Below are 22,428 nucleotides of genomic sequence, written 5' to 3'. Positions count from 1 at the left end.
AGCTTCCTGAGTAACTGGGACTACAGGCGCCTGCCACCATGCCTGGCTAATTTTTGTATTTTTAGTAGAGACAGGGTTTCACCATGTTGGCCAGAATGGTCTCAAACTCCTGATCTCAAGTGATCCACCCACCTCGGCCTCCCCAAGTGCTGAGATTACAGGCGTGAGCCACAGCACCCGGTCTACTCTTCCTCTTCTTTTTTTTTTTTTTTTTTGTTTTTTGAGACAGACTCTCACTCTGTCGCCCAGGCTGGAGTGCAGTGGCTCGATCTCCGGCCACTGCAAGCTCCGCCTCCCTGGTGCACACCATTCTCCTGCCTCAGCCTCCCGAGTACCTAGGACTACAGGCACCCGCCACCACGCCTGGCTAATGTTTTGTATTTTCAGTAGAGACGGGGTTTCACCGTGTTAGCCAGGATGGTCTCAATCTCCTGACCTCGTGATCTGCCTGCCTCGGCCTCCCAAAGTGCTGAGAGTACACGCGTGAGCCACCGCGCCCGGCCCAGCCTACTCTTTTTTACTACATGTCTTTATGGAGAAAAAAATATTTATGTTAAGAGGTGAAAACTTCAAAAAAACAAACCACAGACAAATTTAATATTTAATTTGCAAGACTAAAATTTACAACTGGAAATGTACTGTTTGCTCTCTTCCATGCTTCACAGCTACAATGCCTAGTAGCTAAGTAGCTTTCAAACTGCTCAGGTATTAATAGGGTTAACTTTCCTCCTTGATCCTCTATTCCTTTAATGGTTCAAAGGCTGGCTGGCCAGGCTTGATGGCTGGCACCTGTAATACCAGCACTTTGGGAGGCTGAGGCGGGTGGATCACTTGAAGCCAGAAGTTTTAGACCAGCCTGGCCAACATAGTGAAACCCTGTCTCTTCAAAATTTACCAAAAAAAAAAAAAAAAAAAAAAAAATTAGCCAGGGGTAGTGGCGCATGCCTGTAATCCCACGCTGAGGCATGAGAATTGCTTGAACCTGGGAGGCAGGGGCTGCAGTGAGCTGAGATCCTGCCACTGCAATCCAGGGTCTGGGCAACAGAGTGAGACTCTGTCCCTGCCCCCCAAAAAAAAGAAAAAGAAAAGAAAAAAAACAAACTACTCGCTAGTGATGTGCACATGTGGATGAAGAGCAGAAGTGAAACCCTCAGTGATAACAAAGGTGAACATTTCTAACCACTTGCAGCACTACATACACTGAAATGCTCTTACTCAACTGAGTGCGCTCTTATCCCTATTCTGCAGATGGGCAAACCGAGGCACACAATGGTTAAGGACAGTAAGGGCACACAAACCCAGGCACTCTGGCTACAGTATGCATTTATACCCACTAATGCCTCAAATACAACAGAGGATGATGAATGACAAAAAGCAAAAGGCACAGAGTAGTACAATGAACCCATCATAAATCTAAGGGCTGATCTCGTACAGGTAACAGTATTGGAAGCAAGTGATTATTTTTGCAATGTTTAAATTTCAAAACTAGGGAATTATGGCATTTACTTTCACAGCCCTGACATTTTAAAACGTTCCGTAATGTTAACTTCAACTAGCCAAATGTAACACGATGGAACCTGTGAGCTGACCTAATGAAAAGCTCTCCTGGAAAATCTGCATTCTCCTGCCCCTGCAGGTCATGCTGAGGTCCGCTGGCTGCAGGACCAGGCCACTCTCCTATGGCTCCTGCTGAGCTCTGCTCCTGCACTGAACTCAGTCCTTGCCAGAGTCAGCTGTGGATGCTTCCAGGTCACACTATTTTAATTGCCTAATTTAACTAATACTACATAAATGGTCAAAATGTGAGTGAGAAAAAGGCAGACACAGTTTCTATGGCAACTAAGATACTACAGGAAAACTAAATAAAGGAAGGTACTTTTACAAACTACCATCAAATCAGGGAATTGAGAAAACTATAAAAGATGGGAGGATGGGAGCACTAGAGTCTCAAAATCTAGAAGTCTGCTCTTGGACTTACCCCTGGAAACTGCAGTGCAATGACGTGTCATGAGGATGGTCTCTACAAGACAGAAATAGAAGACTCCAACCAAAGGAGCCAACTCAAAGCAAACGCCTTAACCCCACATGACGAGAGAGCCGAACGAGCACCCACTAGTGGGTGAAATCACAGCACAATGTTTACAGAACGTCTACAGTACTCTGTACTTTCTCAATTGGCTGACCAACCACTGGTCCCAATCACTCAACAGAAAGCCTTACCCAGCTCTGTGTGTGACTAGGAGGGTTCTTGGGGACTAGCTCTAGGCTCTGAGACCCTGGCAGACAGGATGGCATGGAGGTGGCAAAGCACCCATCTGGCTGTCAGCACAAGCTGCTGTGTATCAACCACAAACCCACCTGACCCTTCCACAGCAAGCAGGTCTGGGGGCTGCCTGGTCACCACCCTGAGGCAGGCTGCATAATGCCCACTGATCCAGCCCCTTATGCGGCAAGCATTCCGAGTACTGCCTGTGAGAGTGCTACTTCTACTCTACTGACGAGAGCTAAGGGCAAGGATGGACTCATTTCCGGAAGTGCCCTAAACAACCACATCCGTAATATCTGTGCTCTCTGTACAGTAAGAAAACAGCGGCAACTGCCCTATTCTGTGGGCTGGAAGCTGAGAAAGAGGCTGGCTCTCATGTGGCAAGGCTAAGGCTTAAAACTCACCACCCCATGGGATCCCAACAGAAAAATGTGCAAAAGGAAAACGATTCATAAAAGGGGATATAAACTAAAGCAACTCGATGATTCCACTTCAGACCTACTGAAGCTATCAAAACTTTCAGAGCACAACAAGCAATCTTTATGGGATTACAGATAAACCACTGCATCAGTAACTGCTAGTGGCATTATAAGTTGGTAAACCATTTTGGGATCAACTTGGTAAAATGCTATCCAGATTTAATGTAATATTAAGAGTTGAAATGATTAAAAATCTGGGATGTCCCTTAAAGTAATCCAGAGGTAGAGAAAGGAGGCTGAGGTAGAGATAAAAGATTAGACATGATGTGGTAACTGCTAAAGCCAGTGATGGACACATGATAGTTCACTATACCATCATCCCTATTTTTTATGTTTGAAAACATTTATATTTTTAAATCATATCCAAAAGAACCCTCAAAAATGTCTATGCCTTCTGACATATTAATAGAGATGCTCCTCAACTTACAATGGGGTTACCTCCCAATAAACTCATCGTAAGTTGAAACATCATAGTCAAAATGCATTTAATATGCCTAACCTACTGAACATCATACCTTAACACAGCCCACCTTCAACTGCTCAGAGCACTAACATTAGTCTGTAGCTGGGAAAATCAGCTAACACAAAGTCTACTACAATCAAGTGTCAAAGATCTCATGTAACTGAATGAGTACTACACTGAGAGTGAAAAACAGAATGGGGGTAGGAGTACCTGAAGTATGGTTTCTACTAAATGTACATTGTTTTTGCACCATCGTAAAGTCAAAAAATCATTAAGTCAAACCATCCTGAGTTAGGGCCTGTCTGCATATAGAGATATATTCTAGTTGGGTGGGGGGAAAAAAAAAGAACTATATTCTAAGCCGGGCGGGGTGGCTCACACCTGTAATACCAGCACTTTGGGAGGCCAAGGCGGATGGATCACCTGAGCTCATGAGTTTGAGACCAGACTGGTCAACAGGTGAAACCATCTCTACTAAAAATACAAAATTAGCCGGGTACGGTGGCACATGCCTGTGATTCCAGCTACTTGAGAGGCTGAGGCAGGAGAATCACTTGAACCCAGGAGGCAGAGGTTGTAGTGAGCCGGGATCATGCCATTGCACTCCAGTCTGGGCAACAAGAATGAAACTCCATCTCAAAAAAAAAAAGAAATATATTCTAATGCATATTCAACAGGAACAAAAAGGAAAAGGATTAAAGATGTTCAAATAAGTATCTACAATAGCAAAAAAAAGAAAAAAAAAAAAAGAGAGGAAAAAAACAGCCAATACTGGAAGGTTTAGTAATACATCACCCAATATGATAATAGGCAATTACTAAAAATACTTATGAGTATTACGTAGCACTTGGGATTCAATACATATAATTTAAAAACAAGACTAGAAATACAAATGCATGATTATAAGGAGAAAATATTTTATATGCAGGAAGTACAGGAGGTCCTCAAATAACACTGTTTCATTTAAGGTAGTTTCATTATAACATTAAGAAGAAGAAAAGAACCGATTCCCCTCGGGGCACCGCCTGTGCAGAGTGAAGGTTTTTTCCACATTTGCATGGGTTTCCTTGGGATAGTTCAGTTCCTTCCCATCCCAAAGATGTGCCCCTGAGGTGAATCAGCGTGTCTAAACTGTCCCAGTCGGAGTGAGGGGGTGTGGGTGAGTGTGCCCTGCAATGAGATAGGATCCTATCCCTGGTGCATTCCCACCTTAGCCCTGACCTGCTGGGAGAGGGTCCAGCCACCCATGGCCATGAACTAACTGGGTAAATAATTATCTTACTTGTCTTTATTAATCTTACATGTATGTATAGCTCACATTAATTTCAATGGTTAATATTAGAAGTGGTGATGTTTTTGTGGCCAGAAATAAGCCACAGAAACTTAACTCTTGTTTATACCAATTAATCTGCGGTAAAATCAGTTTCATTACATGTTGTTTCACTGAAACTCACAGTTTCCAAGAATCTACTGTTGATGTTAAGTGAGGACTTACTGTAATTCAAACAAAAGTATTTGTGCTAGGCTCACAAGACAATGGACAAATATTTAATCTGTCATAATTCCTTATTATTTTAATGGTTTTTCAACTTGACATGAACAAAAGTCAAGCAAAGCAGGATCCTCCAAAGTCCACGCTAGTGGAGTGAATGTGCTTCAGATTCCCAGAAGAGAGCAGTGTGGAATTTCTCTATTTCTACTCCAGACTCCAGAACCCATTCTAAGTGCTAAACGCATCCAAAGCCAAAGCAACCACCACCAACTACAAGGACACCATCTGAGATTGTAACCAGAGGCCTCCTTGACTTCTCTGGGCACCACGATCAGTGACCCACCCTTCTGGTACCAGCTCACCTCCCTCTGCCTCTGCACTGAGACACTGTGCTAGTTTTGCTCACAGCCCGGGACTACTCCTCCTCCTGCAAACCCCCACATTCCTGTCTCTCCTGAGCTCAGCCGCTGGCTCCAGCCCACCCACCCATGCATCCGGCGCTATGGTGCTGTGCCCACTGTGCCTGGCCAGCCTCACTTCACAGGGGCCATCGGCCACAGTTCTGCCCTCCCCACCCTCACTGCAGCCCCAGCAGTGGCCAGCATTGTCCCACACCTCCACCCTGCCAACCGCCTTGCCCAGGAGACCCGGACATGATACCCCTACACCAGCTACTCACGCCTGCCATGTGTTTCATGTAAGGTGAAGAATAGAAAGAACAGACTCCAAGCCCAGAATAAATACAAGCCCTTTCCAGGCCTCTACTCCACTGTGAAACAGAACATCACCTCAGTAGTGATAACTTTCCAAGGACCTCACCAGAAGAACAGCTGAAAGGTCCCTCTCATCCCTTAAAATGGGCCTCTTACTTTGGCTGCTTCTCAATGTAAGTGAATCCCATTAAGTACGAAATTCTCTGAGAACTAATCCAGACACAATTAGCAAAGTTCTAAAACTCAAGCCTACTCTAGCTTTGCAGAGCAGTACGAAACTACCAAAGGCTTTTTAAAAGCATAGTAACACAGTGATTTGTGGTCTACAACCAGAAAATATAGCTCACTTAACCTTAAACTGAAAAATAAAAATGTTTACAGGTCTCTCTGGTCTACTCAGCAAATGGACAGAAATGAGGAATGAAAGGCTGGCTTGAGTTACCTGCATATGGGTACTGGTAGGGCACGGCATACGCCTGCCCATTCGCAGCATAGACAACTTGAGTTCCTGGCGGGTACGCACCACTGTAGGGCCCATAGCCGTACGCCTGCTGAAAAGAAACAGGCCCATTAGAAATACAATTGTGAAACTTCTAGTAATGTATTCAAATTGTGGTCTCCAGGTTGCAATCAATAAAATTTAACAGTCAATTAAAAAGACAAAACAAAACATGAAACAGTGTGGTTATGCCCCCTGTTTTAAAATTACTAAAAAACAAACAAAAGCTACAATTGGAGCCCACTTTCAGGCTACAGAATGAAGAAGGCAGAAAAACACAACAGAAGAAGAGAACTGGACTTGCATGAGATTTGGATTTCAATTCAGTTGTGCTGTTAACCTGACCCTCAGTAAGCCACCTACCTAGGCCTTCCTTTGCCCATCTGTAAAATGATACGGTTGGACCAGGTGATAAGGAGATTCACCGAAACCACTATCCTCCAGGCAAAGCCAGCCTGGAAGCAGAGCCCTCTGTGGCCCAAGTTCAGTGATTCCAGGCGCAATATGGAAGATGAGGGTGTCCTGAGCTGTGGTACCTGGGCAGGTGACTGATGGTTTTCGGGCTGCACACACCTATGAAAGGACATGGCTAGAAACGGGCAGCAGACCCACCTCAGCCAGCAGTGAATGACCACTATGTGCTGAGAAATACTGAAACCAAAGACTGGCCTTCCTGGCATACTCACAGGTAAGAGGAGATCAGACATACCTGCACAATCACTGTCATTCTGTGACAAGTGCTCTGACACAGGGAGAACGGAGGTGTAGCCAGGCAAATGTGTGTGTAGATCTAAACCTGTTATCTTACAAAAGCAGGAGACAAGACTCCCACTTCTCGAAGATGGAGTAGACATTCTTTCCTGTATTCCTCCTGCTAAGTACAACTACAATCTCTGGACATTATATACAAAGCAAACATAAGAAGACTGAAGAGTGAGGAGAAGACAGATGGGCGAGGAACTTTAGCACCTGAGGGAGGACCTGGGTTTCCTTTTTGCTTCACACATCCCACACTGGGTAATGGGGAAGGTGGCAAGCTGGAAGCACCAATCAGTGCAGACCAAAAAGACCCTGAGAAGAGCTGCTCGCTTTAACAAAGAATCTAAGAAGGAAAGGAGCAACCTAGCAAGACAGAACGTTTTTAGACAATAACCTCTCTACTCCAGAGAACCACCACAGAAAACCTTCAGCCTCACACCGGCAAAGGCCAAGTGTGAAGAGCCTGAATTTCCGTGCTCAGCAGGCACCGCCGGGTCCTCAGAACACCGTCAAGTAAGACTGAGTAGGGGGCTGAGAATTTCTTCCCTGCCAGATGGAAACAAAACACCCCCATCCCGCTGGGTGGTGTCCACGGAGACCGTGTGAGGAGCCGGAACCCCACTCCCACCCAGCAGAAATACGGTGCCCTCCCTATTCCACTGAGACCAAGCGGAGAGTGAGTCCTATCAGTGCCAACCACAGTATCAGCGGAGGCTCTGGGGGAAGCAGTAAGAGCCTTTCCTCTTCTCAGACAGGGTGGTCTCAGTGGAGATCTAGTGAGAACCTAAATTCACAACTCCCTCCACAGCGACAAGAAACCTGGCCCATGGCTGTCAACTGAGGCTCAAGGCCAGCCTGGACTTCCACCTCTACCTGGCAGCAATAAAGCAGCCCCCGAGAAGCAGGTCTGCTAAAACATGAGATTTAAATAAGATTCAGAGTCTTACAGTACTTAAAATGTCCAGCTTTTGATCAAAAGCCATTCATCACACCAAGAATCAGGAAGATCTCAACTAAATGAGAAACGACAACAAAAAACACAAACACAAAGATGGCAAAGATGTTGGAATTATCTGGAAAGGTTTTTAAAGCAGCTATCATAAAAACTTTCAACAAGCAATTATGAACATACTTGAAATAAATAAAATATCAACCATAAAACAGAAAAATCTCAGTAAAAAGTATATAGAGACATACATTCAATTTTTTATATATCAAGATATAAAGAATAACCAAATAAAAATTTCAGAACTAATAAAATAACCAATTTAAATAGTTCAACGAATGAGTCCAACAACATAACAGAGATGACAAAAGGAAGGAATCCATAAACATGAATATAAAGGGTAGAAATTACCCAACCAGAACACAACAGAGGAGAAATAGACTGAAGTAAAAAAAAAAAAAAAAGAGCATCTCTGGGACACATCAGACTAACAGGGATGTCATCAGAGTGCCAAAGGGAGTAGAAGGAGGCTGAGGATGGAAAAGTACTCAAGAATAATGGTTTAAGGCCGGGCGCGGTGGCTCACACCTGTAATCCCAGCACTTTGGGAGGCCGAGACAGGCGGATCCCGAGGTCAGAAGATCCAGACCATCCTGGCTACCACAGTGAAACTCCGTCTCTACTAAAAACACAAAAAACTAGCCGGGCGAGGTGGCGGTGCCTGTAGTCCCAGCTACTTAGGAGGCTGAGGCAGGAGAATGGCGTGAACCCGGGAGGCGGAGCTTGCAGTGAGCCAAGATCGCGCCACTGCACTCCAGCCTGGGCGACAGAGCGAGACTCCGTCTCAAAAAAAAAAAAAGAAGAATGGCTTAAAATTTCCCCAATTTAGCAAAAGCCCAAGCCCCTATATTCAAGAAGCTGAATGAATACCAAACAGGATAATCCCAAAGAAATCCATACAAATACACATTACAGTCAAACTTTTGAAAACCAAAGTCCACAGAGCAAGCAGAAGGAAGGAAATAAAAGAGTACAATCAATGAAATTGAGAAACAGAAAAAGTGAATAAAATGAAAAGCTATTTCTTTGAAACTATTTATAAAATTAATAAAACCTTTAGTAAACTGTCAAAAAGAGCAAAGACAAATTACCAGTATCAGGAAAGAATGAACTGGAGGATTTTTACTATAGACTCTGCAGACATCACAAGGATAATAAGAAAACACTATAAAGAACTCTACACACATAAATCAGACAACTTATAAGAAAAGAAACAATTCCACAAACACTACAAACTATCAAAACCTACTCCATGCAAACTAGAGAATCTGAGTAGACCAGTCACTATTAAGAAAGCTGCATCTGCAGTAGGCCTGGAGGGAAAGGTCATATGAGGATACAGGGAGGAGAAGGCCATGTGCAAGCTCAGGAGGGGCCTCGGGAGAACCAACACTGCCCGCACCTTGATCTTGGGCCTTCAGTCCAGAACTGTGACAAATAGATGTGTGTTGGTTAAGCCAAACAAAGGAAAAAGAGGCCAGGCGCGGGAGCTCACAACTGTAATCCCAGCACTTTGGGAGGCTGAGGCAGGTGGATCACGAGGTCAGGAGATCAAGACCATCCTGGCTAACATGGTGAAACCCCATCTCTACTAAAAAATACAAAAAATTCACTGGGCGTGGTGGCGGCACCTGTAGTCCCAGCTACTCGGGAGGCTGAGGCAGGAGAATGGTGTGAACCCAGGAGGTGGAGATTGCAGTGAGCCAAGATTACACCACTGCACTCCAGCGTGGGCGACAGAGTGAGACTCCACCTCAAAAAAAAAAAAAAAAAAGGAAAAAGAAAACAGATGTTGTCATTTAAAATCTCCCAAAAAAGAAATCTCTAGGACCTGATAGTTTCACTGGAGATTTCTACCAAATTTTAAAGAAGAATTAACTCCAATTCTACACAATTTCTCCCAGAAAAGAAAGGAGCAGAAAAAACTTTCCGATTTATTCTATAAGGTCAGTTTGCCTTGATAAAATAAGACAAAGCACAAAGACAGAAAACTATAGACCAATATCCTTCATAAATACAGATGCAAAAATCCTTAACAAATATTAGCAAATTCAATTCAGCAATAAATAAAAAGAATCATACACCATGACCAAGTAGGTTTTATTCCAGGGAATGCAAGGCTGGTTCAGTATGTGAAAACCAAACACTAGAATCCACCATATTAGCAGGCTAAAAAGAAAAACAAAACCTCACAATCATATTAATTACTGTAGAAAAATGTATTTAACAAAATCACTTTGGGAGGCCGAAGCAGGAGGATCACTTGAGGCCAGGAGTTCAAGACCACCCTGGGCAACAGAGCAAGACCCTGTCTCTACAAAAAAAAAAAAAAAATTTTTTTGCAGCCATGGTGGCTCAGGAGGCTGGAGGCAGGATGATTGCCTCAGCCCAGGGAATTCCAGGCTGAAGTGAGCTAATGATAGTACCATTGCACTCCATCCTGGGCAAGAGAGTGAGTCTTCATCTCGGAGGGCAGGGCAGGGGAGGGGACAGGAGGGGAGGGGAGGGGAGGGGAGGGGACGGGAGGGGAGGGGAGGGGAGGGGAGGGGAGAGGGGCAGGAAGGCAACTGACACCCATCACGATAAACACTCCTGGAAAACTAGAAAAAGGGAATTCCTAAACCTGATGAAGAATAAATGTAAAAAACCTCCAGCTAACAGCATACTTAATGAATGCATTAAATACTAAATAAATGCATATGTAAAACTAAATTCAATACTAATTAAATACTGAATTAAACAGTACATTACTACTAAATGAATGTATACTTAAAACTGAATACATTGGCTGGACGCGGTGGCTCACGCCTATAATCCCAAAACTTTGGGAGGCAGAGGTGGGTGGATCACGAGGTCAGGAGATTGAGACCACCCTGGCTAACATGGTGAAATCCCATCTCTACTAAAAATGCAAAAAAAAAAAAAAAATTTAGCCGGGTGTGGTGGCAGGTGCCTATAGTCCCAGCTACTCGGGAGGCTGAGGCAGGAGAATGGCGTGAACCCGGGAGGTGGAGCTTGCAGTAAGCCGAGATCATGCCACTGCACTCCAGCCTGGGCGACACAGTGAGACTCTATTTCAAAAAAAAAAAAAAGAAAAACACTGAATACATCCCCCCTAAAATCAGGAACGAGGCAAGGATGTCTTCTCTCACTACTGCTATTCAACATAATATCTGAAGGTCTAACCAAGGCAATAAGGCAAGGTAAGGAAACAGAAGGCATACAGGTTACAAAGAAAACTGTTCCTACTTGTAGATGACATGATTGCCTATGTAGTATACCCCAAAGAATCTACAGAAAAAGGAACTAGAGTAAGTGAGCGTAGAAAGTTTACAAGTGCCAGGCCGGGCGCGGTGGCTCAAGCCTGTAATCCCAGCACTTTGGGAGGCCGAGGTGGGCGGATCACAAGGTCAGGAGATCGAGACCACAGTGAAACCCCGTCTCTACTAAAAAATACAAAAAATTAGCCGGGCGCGGTGGCGGGCGCCTGTAGTCCCAGCTACTCAGGAGGCTGAGGCAGGAGAATGGCGGGAACCCGGGAGGCGGAGCTTGCAGTGAGCCGAGATCGCGCCACTGCACTCCAGCCTGGGCAACAGCGTGAGACTCCATCTCAAAAAAAAAAAAAAAAAAAGAAAGTTTACAAGTGCCAGCCAGGCGCCGTGGCTCACGCCTGTAATCCCAGCACTTTGAGAGGCAGAGGCAGGTGGATCACCTGTGGTCAGGAGTTCGAGAGCAGCCTGGCCATCATGGTGAAACCCCACCTCTACTAAAAATACAAAAAATTACCCAGGAATGGTGGCAAGCACCTGTAATCCCAGCTACTCGGGAGGCTGAGGCAGGAGAACCGCTTGTACCCGGGAGGCAGAGGTTGCAGTGAGCCGAGATAGTGCCACTGCACTCCAGCCTGGGCAAGAAGATCAAAACTCCGTCTCAAAGAAAAAAAAAAAAAAAAAAAGCAGCATGTTCCACACAACAGACTTACATACAAATCAGCTCAGTCAGCACCCCAAGCACCCCAACAAGAGGACATCCCAAAGTATTTGACATGATTTTTGTAAGGGTTATTTTCCCCCAAATATAGCATTTTTTTCTGACTGTAAGGAGAATTCAAGTAATTCATTCCATATGAACTACAGATCATCAAAATCTCATTACCCAAAGCAACTATCATTAACATGATGCATTTTTAGATCTATCTTAAAAACTTGTTACACATTAATACAGCACATTACAATGTGCTGAACTATATAAAATAGTTGCTTTATTTCATGAAAACAAAAGTTGGTAAGAAATCATCTGTTTTAAGAAGAAAAGGTTTAGAGTACATTTCTAATTTCATTCAAAAAACAAAGCAGGACAGCGGCAGAGACCCCAAGCTTCCCTCACCTGAAGGCTCAGGGTTCTCCCTACCTCAGGGGCCGGTGCAGCATAGGCTGTGTATGGTGGAGGTGAGGAAACCACGGATGTCTCATCAGTCAGGACTGCAGAGCCTACATACGCCTGTGGGAGAGAGGAGAGCGTGAGGGCAGGACAGCTTCCCAGCACCTGCGTGCTCAATGATGCTGTGCATTGTCCCTTTTATTTAGCAAATTAAAATTTTTAAAAGACAAAAAGATATATAGCTCTCTACAAAACAGGAAAAACTTTCCCGGTCCAGTGGGGGCCCCCAGCCCTACTCTGGTATCCTCTAAATGCAGGAGCAAAGTGGTCCTCACTCAACCCCTAACAGGATTACAGCTCTCACAGCCAGGAAGGCACTCAGAGACCCCACTGTTACCCAATGCCTTTTAAAAGATGTTACTTCAGGCCAGGTGCAATGGCTCACATCTGTAATCCCAACACTTTGGGAGGCTGGGTGAGAGGATCGCTAGAGCCCAGGAGTTCCAAGGCCAGCCTAGGCAACAGAGGGAGAGCCCATCTCTACAAACAACAAGAAATTAACTGGGCATGGTGCTTATGGCCCCAGCTATTCAAGGGGCTAAATCTCAAGGATCACTTGAGCCCAGGAGCTCCAGACTGCAGTGAGCCAAGATCAAGTCACTGCCCTCCAGCCCAGGCAACAGGGCGAGACTCTGTCTCCAAAGAAATAAAGATGTTACAGCACTCTCAACAGTCCTTTATTCGCAAATAAAAACCCTACAATCTAAAATGTATCAGAGATATGTCCTATACACAGTCTGTTTTTTACCTTAAAAAACAAAATTCTTCATTAAATTACTCCCCAATGTAATTTAAAGAAAAACATGTTAGCGCTTCAAAAAAAAAAAAAAAAAAAAAAAATGTGGCCAGGTGCAATGGCTCACGCCTGTAATCCCAGGATTTTGGGACGCCGAGATGGGCAGATCACGAGGTCAGGAGTTCAAGACCAGCCTGACCAACATGGTGAAACCCCATCTCTACTCAAAATACAAAAACTAGCTGGGTGTGGTGGCATGCTCCTGTAATCCCAGCTATTTAGGAGGCTGAGAAAGGAGAACTGCTTGAACCTGGGAAGCAAAGGTTGCAGTGAGCCAAGATCGCTCCACTGCACTCCAGCCTGGGCGACAGAGCAAGACAGTCTCAAAAAAAAAAAAAAAAATTTTCACACAAAGAATCATTTGTGGAGCTTGCCCTTAACTATATGGATCGTTAATACTAATTTTACCCCAAAAAAAGGATTTTCATGAAGAAAAGGTAACCGCAGCTGCAGAGTAAGCTTAGAATGAAGTTGTGTTGTGCTAACAAAAGAAGAGAACACTGACGCTTGGGTATTAAGCCTTTTACTTTCTTCTCCCACATGCACACATTCTTCTGTAAGCTTGATCCACCTTTTCTTTTCTTACAAAGATAAAGGAAGGGAAAATCCCATCTAAAGAATGAAAACTCTGACCAGAGTAACACTGCCTTGATCCCTGACAGATAAAGATGGCATTACAAGGCTCTTACAAATGAGGTTCACTGTCTCAGTGACCTCCTAAGGCCAGAAACAGGACGAGAGACAAGTACAAGTCACAAAAATGTTTGTTTCACAAGGCTGAGCTCCCATGCATGAAAAGGATCCTGCAGTTCTTTCTAAGCCTTTACTGCAAACCACAGCAGAATTCAAAGTGTTGCAGAACTTTGAGAAATACAAACGTTTCTAGAAAGCAACACTGGAACAAGCATGCTTGTGTGAGGAGGGTGCTTCCTGCCAAAAACGTTTGGCAAACCCAGCTTGCTCACTGTTAGTGAAAGGTGCCTGCCCAGTGCTACCTGCCCATTCACAGCTGGATGGCCAAGAAGCCCATTTTCCCCATTCTCCAATTGTTACATAAGACCATGTGAAAACATTACTGGTGGCCAGGTGTGGTGGCTCACGCCTGTAATCCCAACACTTTGGGAGGTGAAAGTGGGAGGATCACTTGAGCCCAGGAGTTTGATACCAGCATGGGTAACATAGTGAGACCTCATCTCCACAAAAACGTTTTTCTAAATAAGCTAGGCACGGCAGCATGGGCCTATAGTCCCAGCTACTGGGAAGGGGGGGCTGAGGTGGGAGGACCATTTCAGCCCGGAGGTAGAAGCTGCAGTGAGCTGAGATAGCACCACTGCACTCAAGCCTGGGTGAAAGAGTGATACCTTGTCAAAAAAAAAAAAAAATTATAGGTGATTGCCATTAGCAACTTACTGTGTTTGTCCTAGAATCCTGGAGTGTAAATTTCCAGGCCCTGGAGAAAAGAAAAAGGGTACTTTATTTAAGGCAATCCAGTATTTCAATGATTCTCAAACTAGAGTTGGCATCAGAATTCCTGAAAAGATCTGTTTAAAGAACAGGTCTTCAGGCCTTGCCCCAAACCGCTTGAGACATGCACTAGGAATATATATTTTTTAAAATTACATCCATAATAGATACATAATATTTAAAACATAATCTATACTATATTTTTTACTTTACTTTTTAATAAATGTGAAATGCACTGCCACTTGCTTTGTCAGTTCATGGCATACACACAGATCTTCTTCCTTTTTAACAGCTATGTAATATTCCATGATACAAGTAAATTTAGATTATTAGCAATTTTCAACATTAAAAAGAATGCTGGAGACCGGATGTAGTGCCTCATGCCTGTAATCCCAGCACTTCGGGAGGCCAAGGCAGGGAGATCACTTGAGCCCAGGAGTTCAAAACCAGCCTGGGCAACATAGTGAAATCCTAGCTCTACAAAAAATACAAACATTAGCTGGTGGCACATGCTTATAGTCCCAGCTACTTGGGAGGCTGAGGTGGGAGAATGGCTTGCTCCTGGGAGGTCGAGGCTATAGTGAGCCAAGATCACACCAGTGGACTCCAGCCTGGATGACAGAGAGAGGCTCTATCTCAAGAAAAAAAAAAAAGAAGAAAAGAATGCTATTAACATCCCTATTACCCTTGCACTCTTATGTAGACATTTCCATAGGGCAAATTCCAAAGACTGAAAATGCCACATCAAAGGATATAAACATAATTTATTTCAGCAGGTATTGCCAAATGGCCCTGCAAAACTATTCTAACAATCTCTATACCTACCTACTTTCCACTATATTGTCAAAGAAACTAGATATCTGAATCTTAAGTATCACAAGAGCTTTCTTAATTGATACACAAAAAGCGGTCTCTCACTTGGGCACGGTGGCTCACACCCGTAACCCCAGCACTTTGGGAGGTCGAGGTAGGTGATCACCTGAGGTCAGGAGTTTGAGACCAGCCTGGTCAACGTGGTAAAACCAAGCTTCTACTAAAACCACAAAATTAGCCGGGCGTGGTGGCACGTGCCTGTAATTCCAGCTACTCCAGAGGCTGAGGCAGGAGAACTGCTTGAACACAGGGGGCAGAGGTTGCAATGAGTGGAGATTACGCCATTGCACTCTAGCCTAGGCGACAAGAGCAAAACTCCATCTCAAAAAACAAAAAAAGCGTTCTCTTGGGCACTCCCTCACTCCTTTACCTCTTACTTTTTTTACTGACCCTATCCCTCTTATCTTCATCAATTCCTTTTGTTTTATTCTCATTTTACTATCTCCCTGAGTTGAAAGATGCATTCATTTATTTTCAAGTGTTCTCGCTTTTTTTTTTTTTTTTGAGATGGAGTCTCGTTCTGTCACCCAGGCTGGAGTGCAGTGGTGCGATCTTGGCTCACCGCAATCTCTGCCTCCCAGGTTCAAGCAATTCTCCTGCCTTAGCCTCCGAGCAGCTGAGATTACAGGTGCCCACCACCACGCCCAGCTAATTTTTGTATTTTTAGTAGAGACGAGGTTTCACCATGTTGGCCAGGCTGGTCTCGAGCTCCTGACCTTAGGTGATCCATCCATCTTGGCCTCCCAAAGTGCTGGGATTATAAGCGTGAGCCACCGTGCCCAACCAAGTGCTCTGGCTTTCTATGGAATGCAGTTAAGTTGCAAAATTCCCCAACTGATTTTGTATGCAGCATTCCATTGTCATTCACTTTGCTAAAGGGTATCATACTGGATTATTCATGTATCTTATATAGATTTTGTTGTCATTTCAGGTGGAAGAGTCTACTGTGGCCTTTGGTCTGCAAATTCTGTTCGATTATTTCAGAACATTTCTCTTGCCCTGAATTTCTAATTACCTCTTTTGGGTTCTATACTTTATGAACATCAATAATCTTTCTGAACTTTTTTTAGTCCAACGTATCTCTGATCTTTTCATCTTTTTCCCCTCACTGACAGTATCTCCAGTCTTTCCCTCCATGCCAGTGATTCACTTTTCGTTTGGGGTTGTATGCAAGGGAAGACCACTTTCCTCAGATGATCATGTGAATGGCACCCTCTTGACAGCAACAGACACAAAAGAGGAGAAAAGAAACGTAAATCTCTGCCCTCACACAGCATATATTCTAATGAAAGCAGATGATGAACAAGAGAAACAGCTGGTAGCTGGTGAGTGTGTATGGGGACAGGGAGATGTAATTTTAAATATGGTGGCCAGGAAAGCATTCCTGAAGACTCTGCTTCTGTTCCTTGGGTTTTATTTCCCTCCACTCTAGGAGCTTTTCCTGAGGCTGCATTTTCCTTTTCTTATTTTTCCTTCATGGTATATCTGCACAGTTGCCAAGCCACTTCCTTACATCCTGCTCGTGTTTAACATGGGAAGTGATACATAAAACTTGTTTGCTTTCATAAAGTATGAGTTATTTCTCCCTGACACTCTTCCTACCTAATCTGGTATCAACTGGTAGTTCCACCCTGTTCCACCTCAGTCCAGCCCAGCAACAGTTTGATGGCTAGGTGTTACCCTCACAATCAACATTCTGTAATATGAGGGCAGAGGGCTAGAAGAGAAGGAAATCTCTTCTGAGAATGAGTAAGTCTTTTCTGAAAAATCTGGGTCCTACACTCTCTTCTGAGCATATTCCTTTGAATGTCCCATGCTAGTGCTCACTTCACCAGCCAGAAAATTACCCAACTCCTGTGAGCTTCAGTGCCTTTCAGTGCCCTGCAATGATGAGTCCTGGGAAAATCGTCCAGCCTCTGCCGAGGCCCCAAGGACATCACATTCTCAAGAACTTTTTTCCTTAGCTTTTTCAAAAAGTAACTTACACTTAATCAGCATCACTCCAGACTACAGGCTAATACTGAAAATTTGCAAGATTTAATTAACTTATCCAGTTACTGCTTCCGGGATTCGGGTAGGATTAAAAAACATCTCAGTAGAATCATCTATTTCTTTCTTTAGCTGTTTGTAGTTTGTGCTTGAGATCAAACTTCTTTATTTGGTCACACCATTGAAATGTTTTCCCCTGAGGGAAGATGATCTAATCCATTTCACCGTATTTCTCAAAGGTCTCTATTACGGGTTGAATTACGTCCTCATGAAAAAGATATGCATAAATCCTAAACCCCAGTACCCTGGAATGGGACCTTATTTGGAAACAGGATATTTGCATATGGAATCAAATTAAGATAAGGTCACAGAGAATGAAGGTGGGTCCTTAATCCATTATGATTGGTGTCCTTTGCAAGAAAAGAGAATTCTGGACACAGACACAGCAGAAGGCAGCCATGTGACAAAAGAGGCAGAGACCGGAGTGATGTGGCTGCCAGCCAAGGAACACCAAGGACTACCAGAAACCACTAGAAGCCAGGAAGAGGCAAGAAAGAATCCTACGCAGCATCTCAGAGGGAGCAAGGACCTGCTGACACACTGATTCCAGACTTGCAGCCTCTGGAACTGTGAGGCAATGAATTTCTGCCATTTCCGTCACTCAGTGTTCAGCCATTTGTCACAGGAGCCCTAGGAACTGAGTTTCCTCACTCTTTACTTTCTTGCTTTTCTGGTCATTTTATTTCAACTATGCCTATTACCCACTGTGAATCTAATAATGAAAAAGAGCATGATGACTCCATCAAAAAGTGGGCAAAGGCTATGAACAGACACTTCTCAAAGGAAGACATTTATGCAGCCAACTGACACATGAAAAAATGTTCATCATCACTGGTCATCAGAGAAATGCAAATCAAATCCACAGTGAGATACCATCTCACACCAGTTAGAATGGCGCTCATTAAAAAGTCAGGAAACAACAGGTGCTGGAGAGGATGTGGAGAAATAGGAACACTTTTACACTGTTGGTGGGACTGTAAACTAGTTCAACCATTGTGGAAGACAGTGTGGCGATTCCTCAAGGATCTAGAACTAGAAATACCATTTGACCCAGCCATCCCATTACTGGGCACATACCCAAAGGATTATAAATCATGCTGCTAAAAAGATACATACACATGTATGTTTACTGGGGCACTATTCACAATAGCAAAGACTTGGAACCAACCCAAATGTCCATCAATGATAGACTGGATTAAGAAAATGTGGCACATATACACCATGGAATACTATGCAGCCATAACAAAAGGATTAGTTCATGTCCTTTGTAGGGACATGGATGAAGCTGGAAACCACCATTCTGAGCAAACTATCGCAAGGACAAAAAACCAAACACCACATGTTCTCACTCATAGGTGGGAACTGAACAGTGAGAACACTTGGACACAAGGTGGGGAACATCACACACTGCGGCCTGTCTTGGGGTGGGGGGAGGGGGGAGGGATTGCATTAGGACATACACCTAATGTAAATGACTAGTTAATGGGTGCAGCACACCAACATGGCACATGTATACATATGTAACAAACCTGCACGTTGTGCACATGTACCCTAAAACTTAAAGTATAATAATAAAAAAAAAGAAAAAAGAAAAAAAGAGAGAGAGCATGACGAAACTGCTATTCCTTTCTGCCATTTTCTCCACAATTCGATAGGCCCAGGCAGTCTCAGGGAGGCGGAAACCAGAACTGGAAAAGCGACTCTTGCATTTCTCTCACACATCCACTGAGTCCCTCATTCTGACGCCTGAAAGAGTACTCCACGCCCATTCTTTTCATTTTTTGGTAATCAGAAGTTAAAATAGAAAATACTTTTTAAATTAAACACGTAAGAAAGCAAAACTTACAAGCAATCGTCTGTGCTTTCTGCACAAAGACTAATTGTTTTCCCATCTCGACAAACAATCTGGAGCATGCAGTCTTTTGACTTTCCATCTGGAGGCTGAATATCTATGAAAAATAAGCAGAAGAAAAGAACTTTTTTCAGGATTTCTCCTTACATTTTCTAAGAACTACCAGCTCAGAGAAGCAAAGGACTAGACAAAAAATCAAGCGCTACATCTATGAAAGAACCCCGTGCCTTTCCAATAATGCAGAAAGAAAGAACACACCTAGGCTGACTGACAGGACCAGCTGTCAAGATGACATCTACAAAATGTATTCGGCTCACTGCAACCTCTGACTCCTGGGTTCAGGCAATTCTCTGCCTCGGCCTCCCAAGTAGCTGAGATTACAGGCACCTGCCACCACACCTGGCTAATTTTTTTGTATTTTTAGTAGAGATGGGATTTCACCATCTTGGCCAGGCTGGTCTTGAACTCCTGACCTCGTGATCCACCGACCTCAGCCTCCCAGTGCTGGGATTACAGGCATGAGCCACCATACCCGGCCAACATCCCAGATTTTAAGCAATTGATTGCAGTCCCCATCAAACAGAAGCCATTTTCTGAGTACAAAATCAACAGTCTAGGGTGGCCTGTGCTTCTTGAGGTTCCCAGCGCTCTGGTTCCCTCTCCATGAGAAGAAGAGACGTGGACTGTGAGTTTAACTCAGGTGAGAAAATTGATTTGCCCCAACCATGTGGTTCACAATCTAAGTGCCTGGGGCGTCACTGTGGCCGCCCCTCTGAGATGGAGCCCTTCTTCAATCTGTTAATGAAAGCAGAACGCGGAAGGAAGAGGACCCAGTTCCCACCGAGACAGAGGAAGAGCAGAAGACAGAAGTTGGCCAAGACAGGCCAGCTCACCCCGACATTCCTGCCCCGTGCGGATGTTGATACAGTCCACTGGCATGTGGACCTTATCCTCGATATTCTGCCGAGTCTGGTCATCATAATAGATTAGGTGACCATCCGACCACAGATCAAACCAGTTCTTCTTCCAGCGCTTCAAAATAGTACCTGGAAAAAAATAGTAAGGTTGGGTTTTTTTTAGAGATAGAGTCTTATTATTTCACCCAAGTTGGAATGCAGTGGCTATTCACAAACATGATCACAGCTCACTGCAGCCTTGAACTCCTGGGCTCAAGCAATCCTCCCACTTCAGCCTCCCGTTTAGCTGCAACTGCAGGCACGAGCCGCCACGCCCAGCGGAAAGGTTGGCTTCGAGCCAAAAGAGCAAGGACACAGTCACAGCAGAAACAAAAAGAACTCTTCCCCTGACCTCTTAATGACACCTGTTAGAATTAACCAAAGCAGTCCCTCAGAATGAAAGCGAAAGCCGACCCCAGGGCCCGCCCACTGGTGCGTCAGCAGGCTGCATGCGGCACACACTGGCAACAGAGAATGCTGCCAACCAACTTAGAAGTCCCCACACTTTCAAATTAAGGTGTTTAAAAAAAAAAAAAAAAAAAAAAAAAAAAAAAAAAAAAAAAGCTTGCTTTTCAGCAAATGAAACATATCTAACATTTAATTCCTCATACAGTACTAAACTTTAAACCTTTCAAACTTTTCCAGTTTCTAAATTTCCAAATATTGTCTACATTTGCTAGATCAGAAAATGCTGGACTGTAAAGTCTCTATATGCAAATAAAAATAATACCTACCTCTTTGAAGAAACACATTTCAGCCAGGCACGGTGGCTCACGCATGTAATCCCAGCACTTTGGGAGACCGAGGCGGATGGATCACTTGAGGCCAGGAGTTCGAGACCAGCCTGGACAAGACGGTGAAATCCTGTCTCTACTAAAACTACAAAAAACTAGCTGAGCATGGAGGCAGGCACCTGTAATCCCAGCTACTAGGGAGGCTGAGGCAGGAGAATCGCTTGAACCCAGGAGGTGGAGGTTGCAGTGAACTGAGATCACACCACTGCTCTCCAACCTGGGGTACAGAGCAAGACTCTGTCTCAAAAAAAAAACACATTTTTTTTTCTTGTCCTTAAGAGCTTTCACAGATACTCTCTCCTACCATTTCCCACAGGAAGCCTACAGTGTGGAAGGCACCCCGATGCATACACTCGATAAATGAGCACAGCAGGATATAGACCAGGCCCTGCCTGGCCTCTCACGCTGTGCACATCCTACTACCTCACATATTTCTGTCAGCTTGAGCGAATTCAACCTTTCATTTGTGATCTTGGACCAGGTATTTAACTTTATAAAACAGTAATTTCCTTGACTGCATGAAGGGAAAACCCCTGCAGTGGACTTAAAGGCCAGCTGTAGCTCCGGTCATCTCTGTACCTTCCTCACATCCACTCACTGCCCACTACACCTTCTGTTCCTGTACACCTCACCCCGTTCTTGGCCAACACACACAATCCCATTTCATGTGCTTCCCTTTATGTTGCCGTGCCTGCAACTGGTGTCAACCAGATACGTACCATCCAGCCTTCCTGCCAGTATCAGGCACTCTCCTCACCAGGAGGGGCGTCCACTGCACTTGCCCAACTGACCACTAAGTGATGCCCAAGCATCCATTTGATTGGCTGCCTGAGCTGTGCAGAAACTGCCAAACTGGCTGGGCGCAATGGCTTATCTCTGTAGTCCCAGCACTTTGGGAGGTTGAGGTGGAAGGATCGCTTGAGCCCAGGAGTTTGAGACCAGCCTGGACTACATAGCAAGACCCATCTCTACAAAGAGGAAAATAGGCAGACATGCTAACACAGGCCAGCAGTCCCAGCTACTTGAGATTCTGAGGCAGGAGGACCACTTGAACCTGGGAGATCAAGGCTGCAGTGAGCAGTTATCACGCCACTGCACTCCAGCCTAGGCGACAGGGCAAGACCCTATCTTAAAAATAAAAAGAAAAGCCGGACACGGTGGCTCATGCCTGTAATCCCAGCACTTTGGGAGGCCAAGGCGGGTGGACCATGAGGTCAGGATTTCAAGACCAGCCTGGTCAACATGGTGAAACGCCGTCTCTACTAAAGATACAAAAATTAGCCGGGCCTGGTGGTGCACACCTATAATCCCAGCTACTCAGGAGGCTGAGGTAGGAAAATCGCTTGAAGCTGGAGGCAGAAGTTGCAGTGAGCCGAGATCATGCCATTGCACTCCAGCCTGAGCAACAAAGCAAGACTCTGTCTCAAACAAACAAACAAACAAAAAGCCCTACTAAATAGAGCCACAGAAACACAGAGACAGGTGGAACCACTGGGCCAGGGAGTTCTGCCCAAGTATCTCACCTGC

The 22,428-nt window shown here is 44.5% G+C and overlaps 1 protein-coding gene across 15 annotated transcripts in view; it reads right to left on the bottom strand.

Moving 5' to 3' along the window:
- Positions 1 to 22,428, bottom strand: part of PLEKHB2 (pleckstrin homology domain containing B2) — a 48,628-nt gene that overhangs the window by 3,450 nt on the left and 22,750 nt on the right. For 2 of the 15 annotated variants that reach the window (XM_077956720.1, XM_077956719.1), the window contains 6 exons: positions 20,045 to 20,197; positions 19,146 to 19,248; positions 14,324 to 14,363; positions 12,064 to 12,177; positions 5,856 to 5,964; positions 1,979 to 2,020 (listed from right to left, as the gene is read on the bottom strand). In XM_077956720.1, coding sequence (XP_077812846.1) covers positions 1,979 to 2,020; positions 5,856 to 5,964; positions 12,064 to 12,177; positions 14,324 to 14,363; positions 19,146 to 19,248; positions 20,045 to 20,197 — 561 coding nt within the window. The remainder of the gene's footprint in view (positions 1 to 1,978; positions 2,021 to 5,855; positions 5,965 to 12,063; positions 12,178 to 14,323; positions 14,364 to 19,145; positions 19,249 to 20,044; positions 20,198 to 22,428) is intronic. The other 13 variants (XM_077956724.1, XM_077956723.1, XM_077956726.1 and 10 more) reach the window with 7 other exon arrangements.

The sequence above is a fragment of the Macaca mulatta genome, chromosome 12 (genome assembly GCF_049350105.2).
Source record: "Macaca mulatta isolate MMU2019108-1 chromosome 12, T2T-MMU8v2.0, whole genome shotgun sequence".
Lineage (NCBI taxonomy): Eukaryota > Metazoa > Chordata > Mammalia > Primates > Cercopithecidae > Macaca > Macaca mulatta.
Note: the sequence above shows the minus strand (reverse complement) of the source record. Positions and strands in the feature narration are given on the sequence as shown.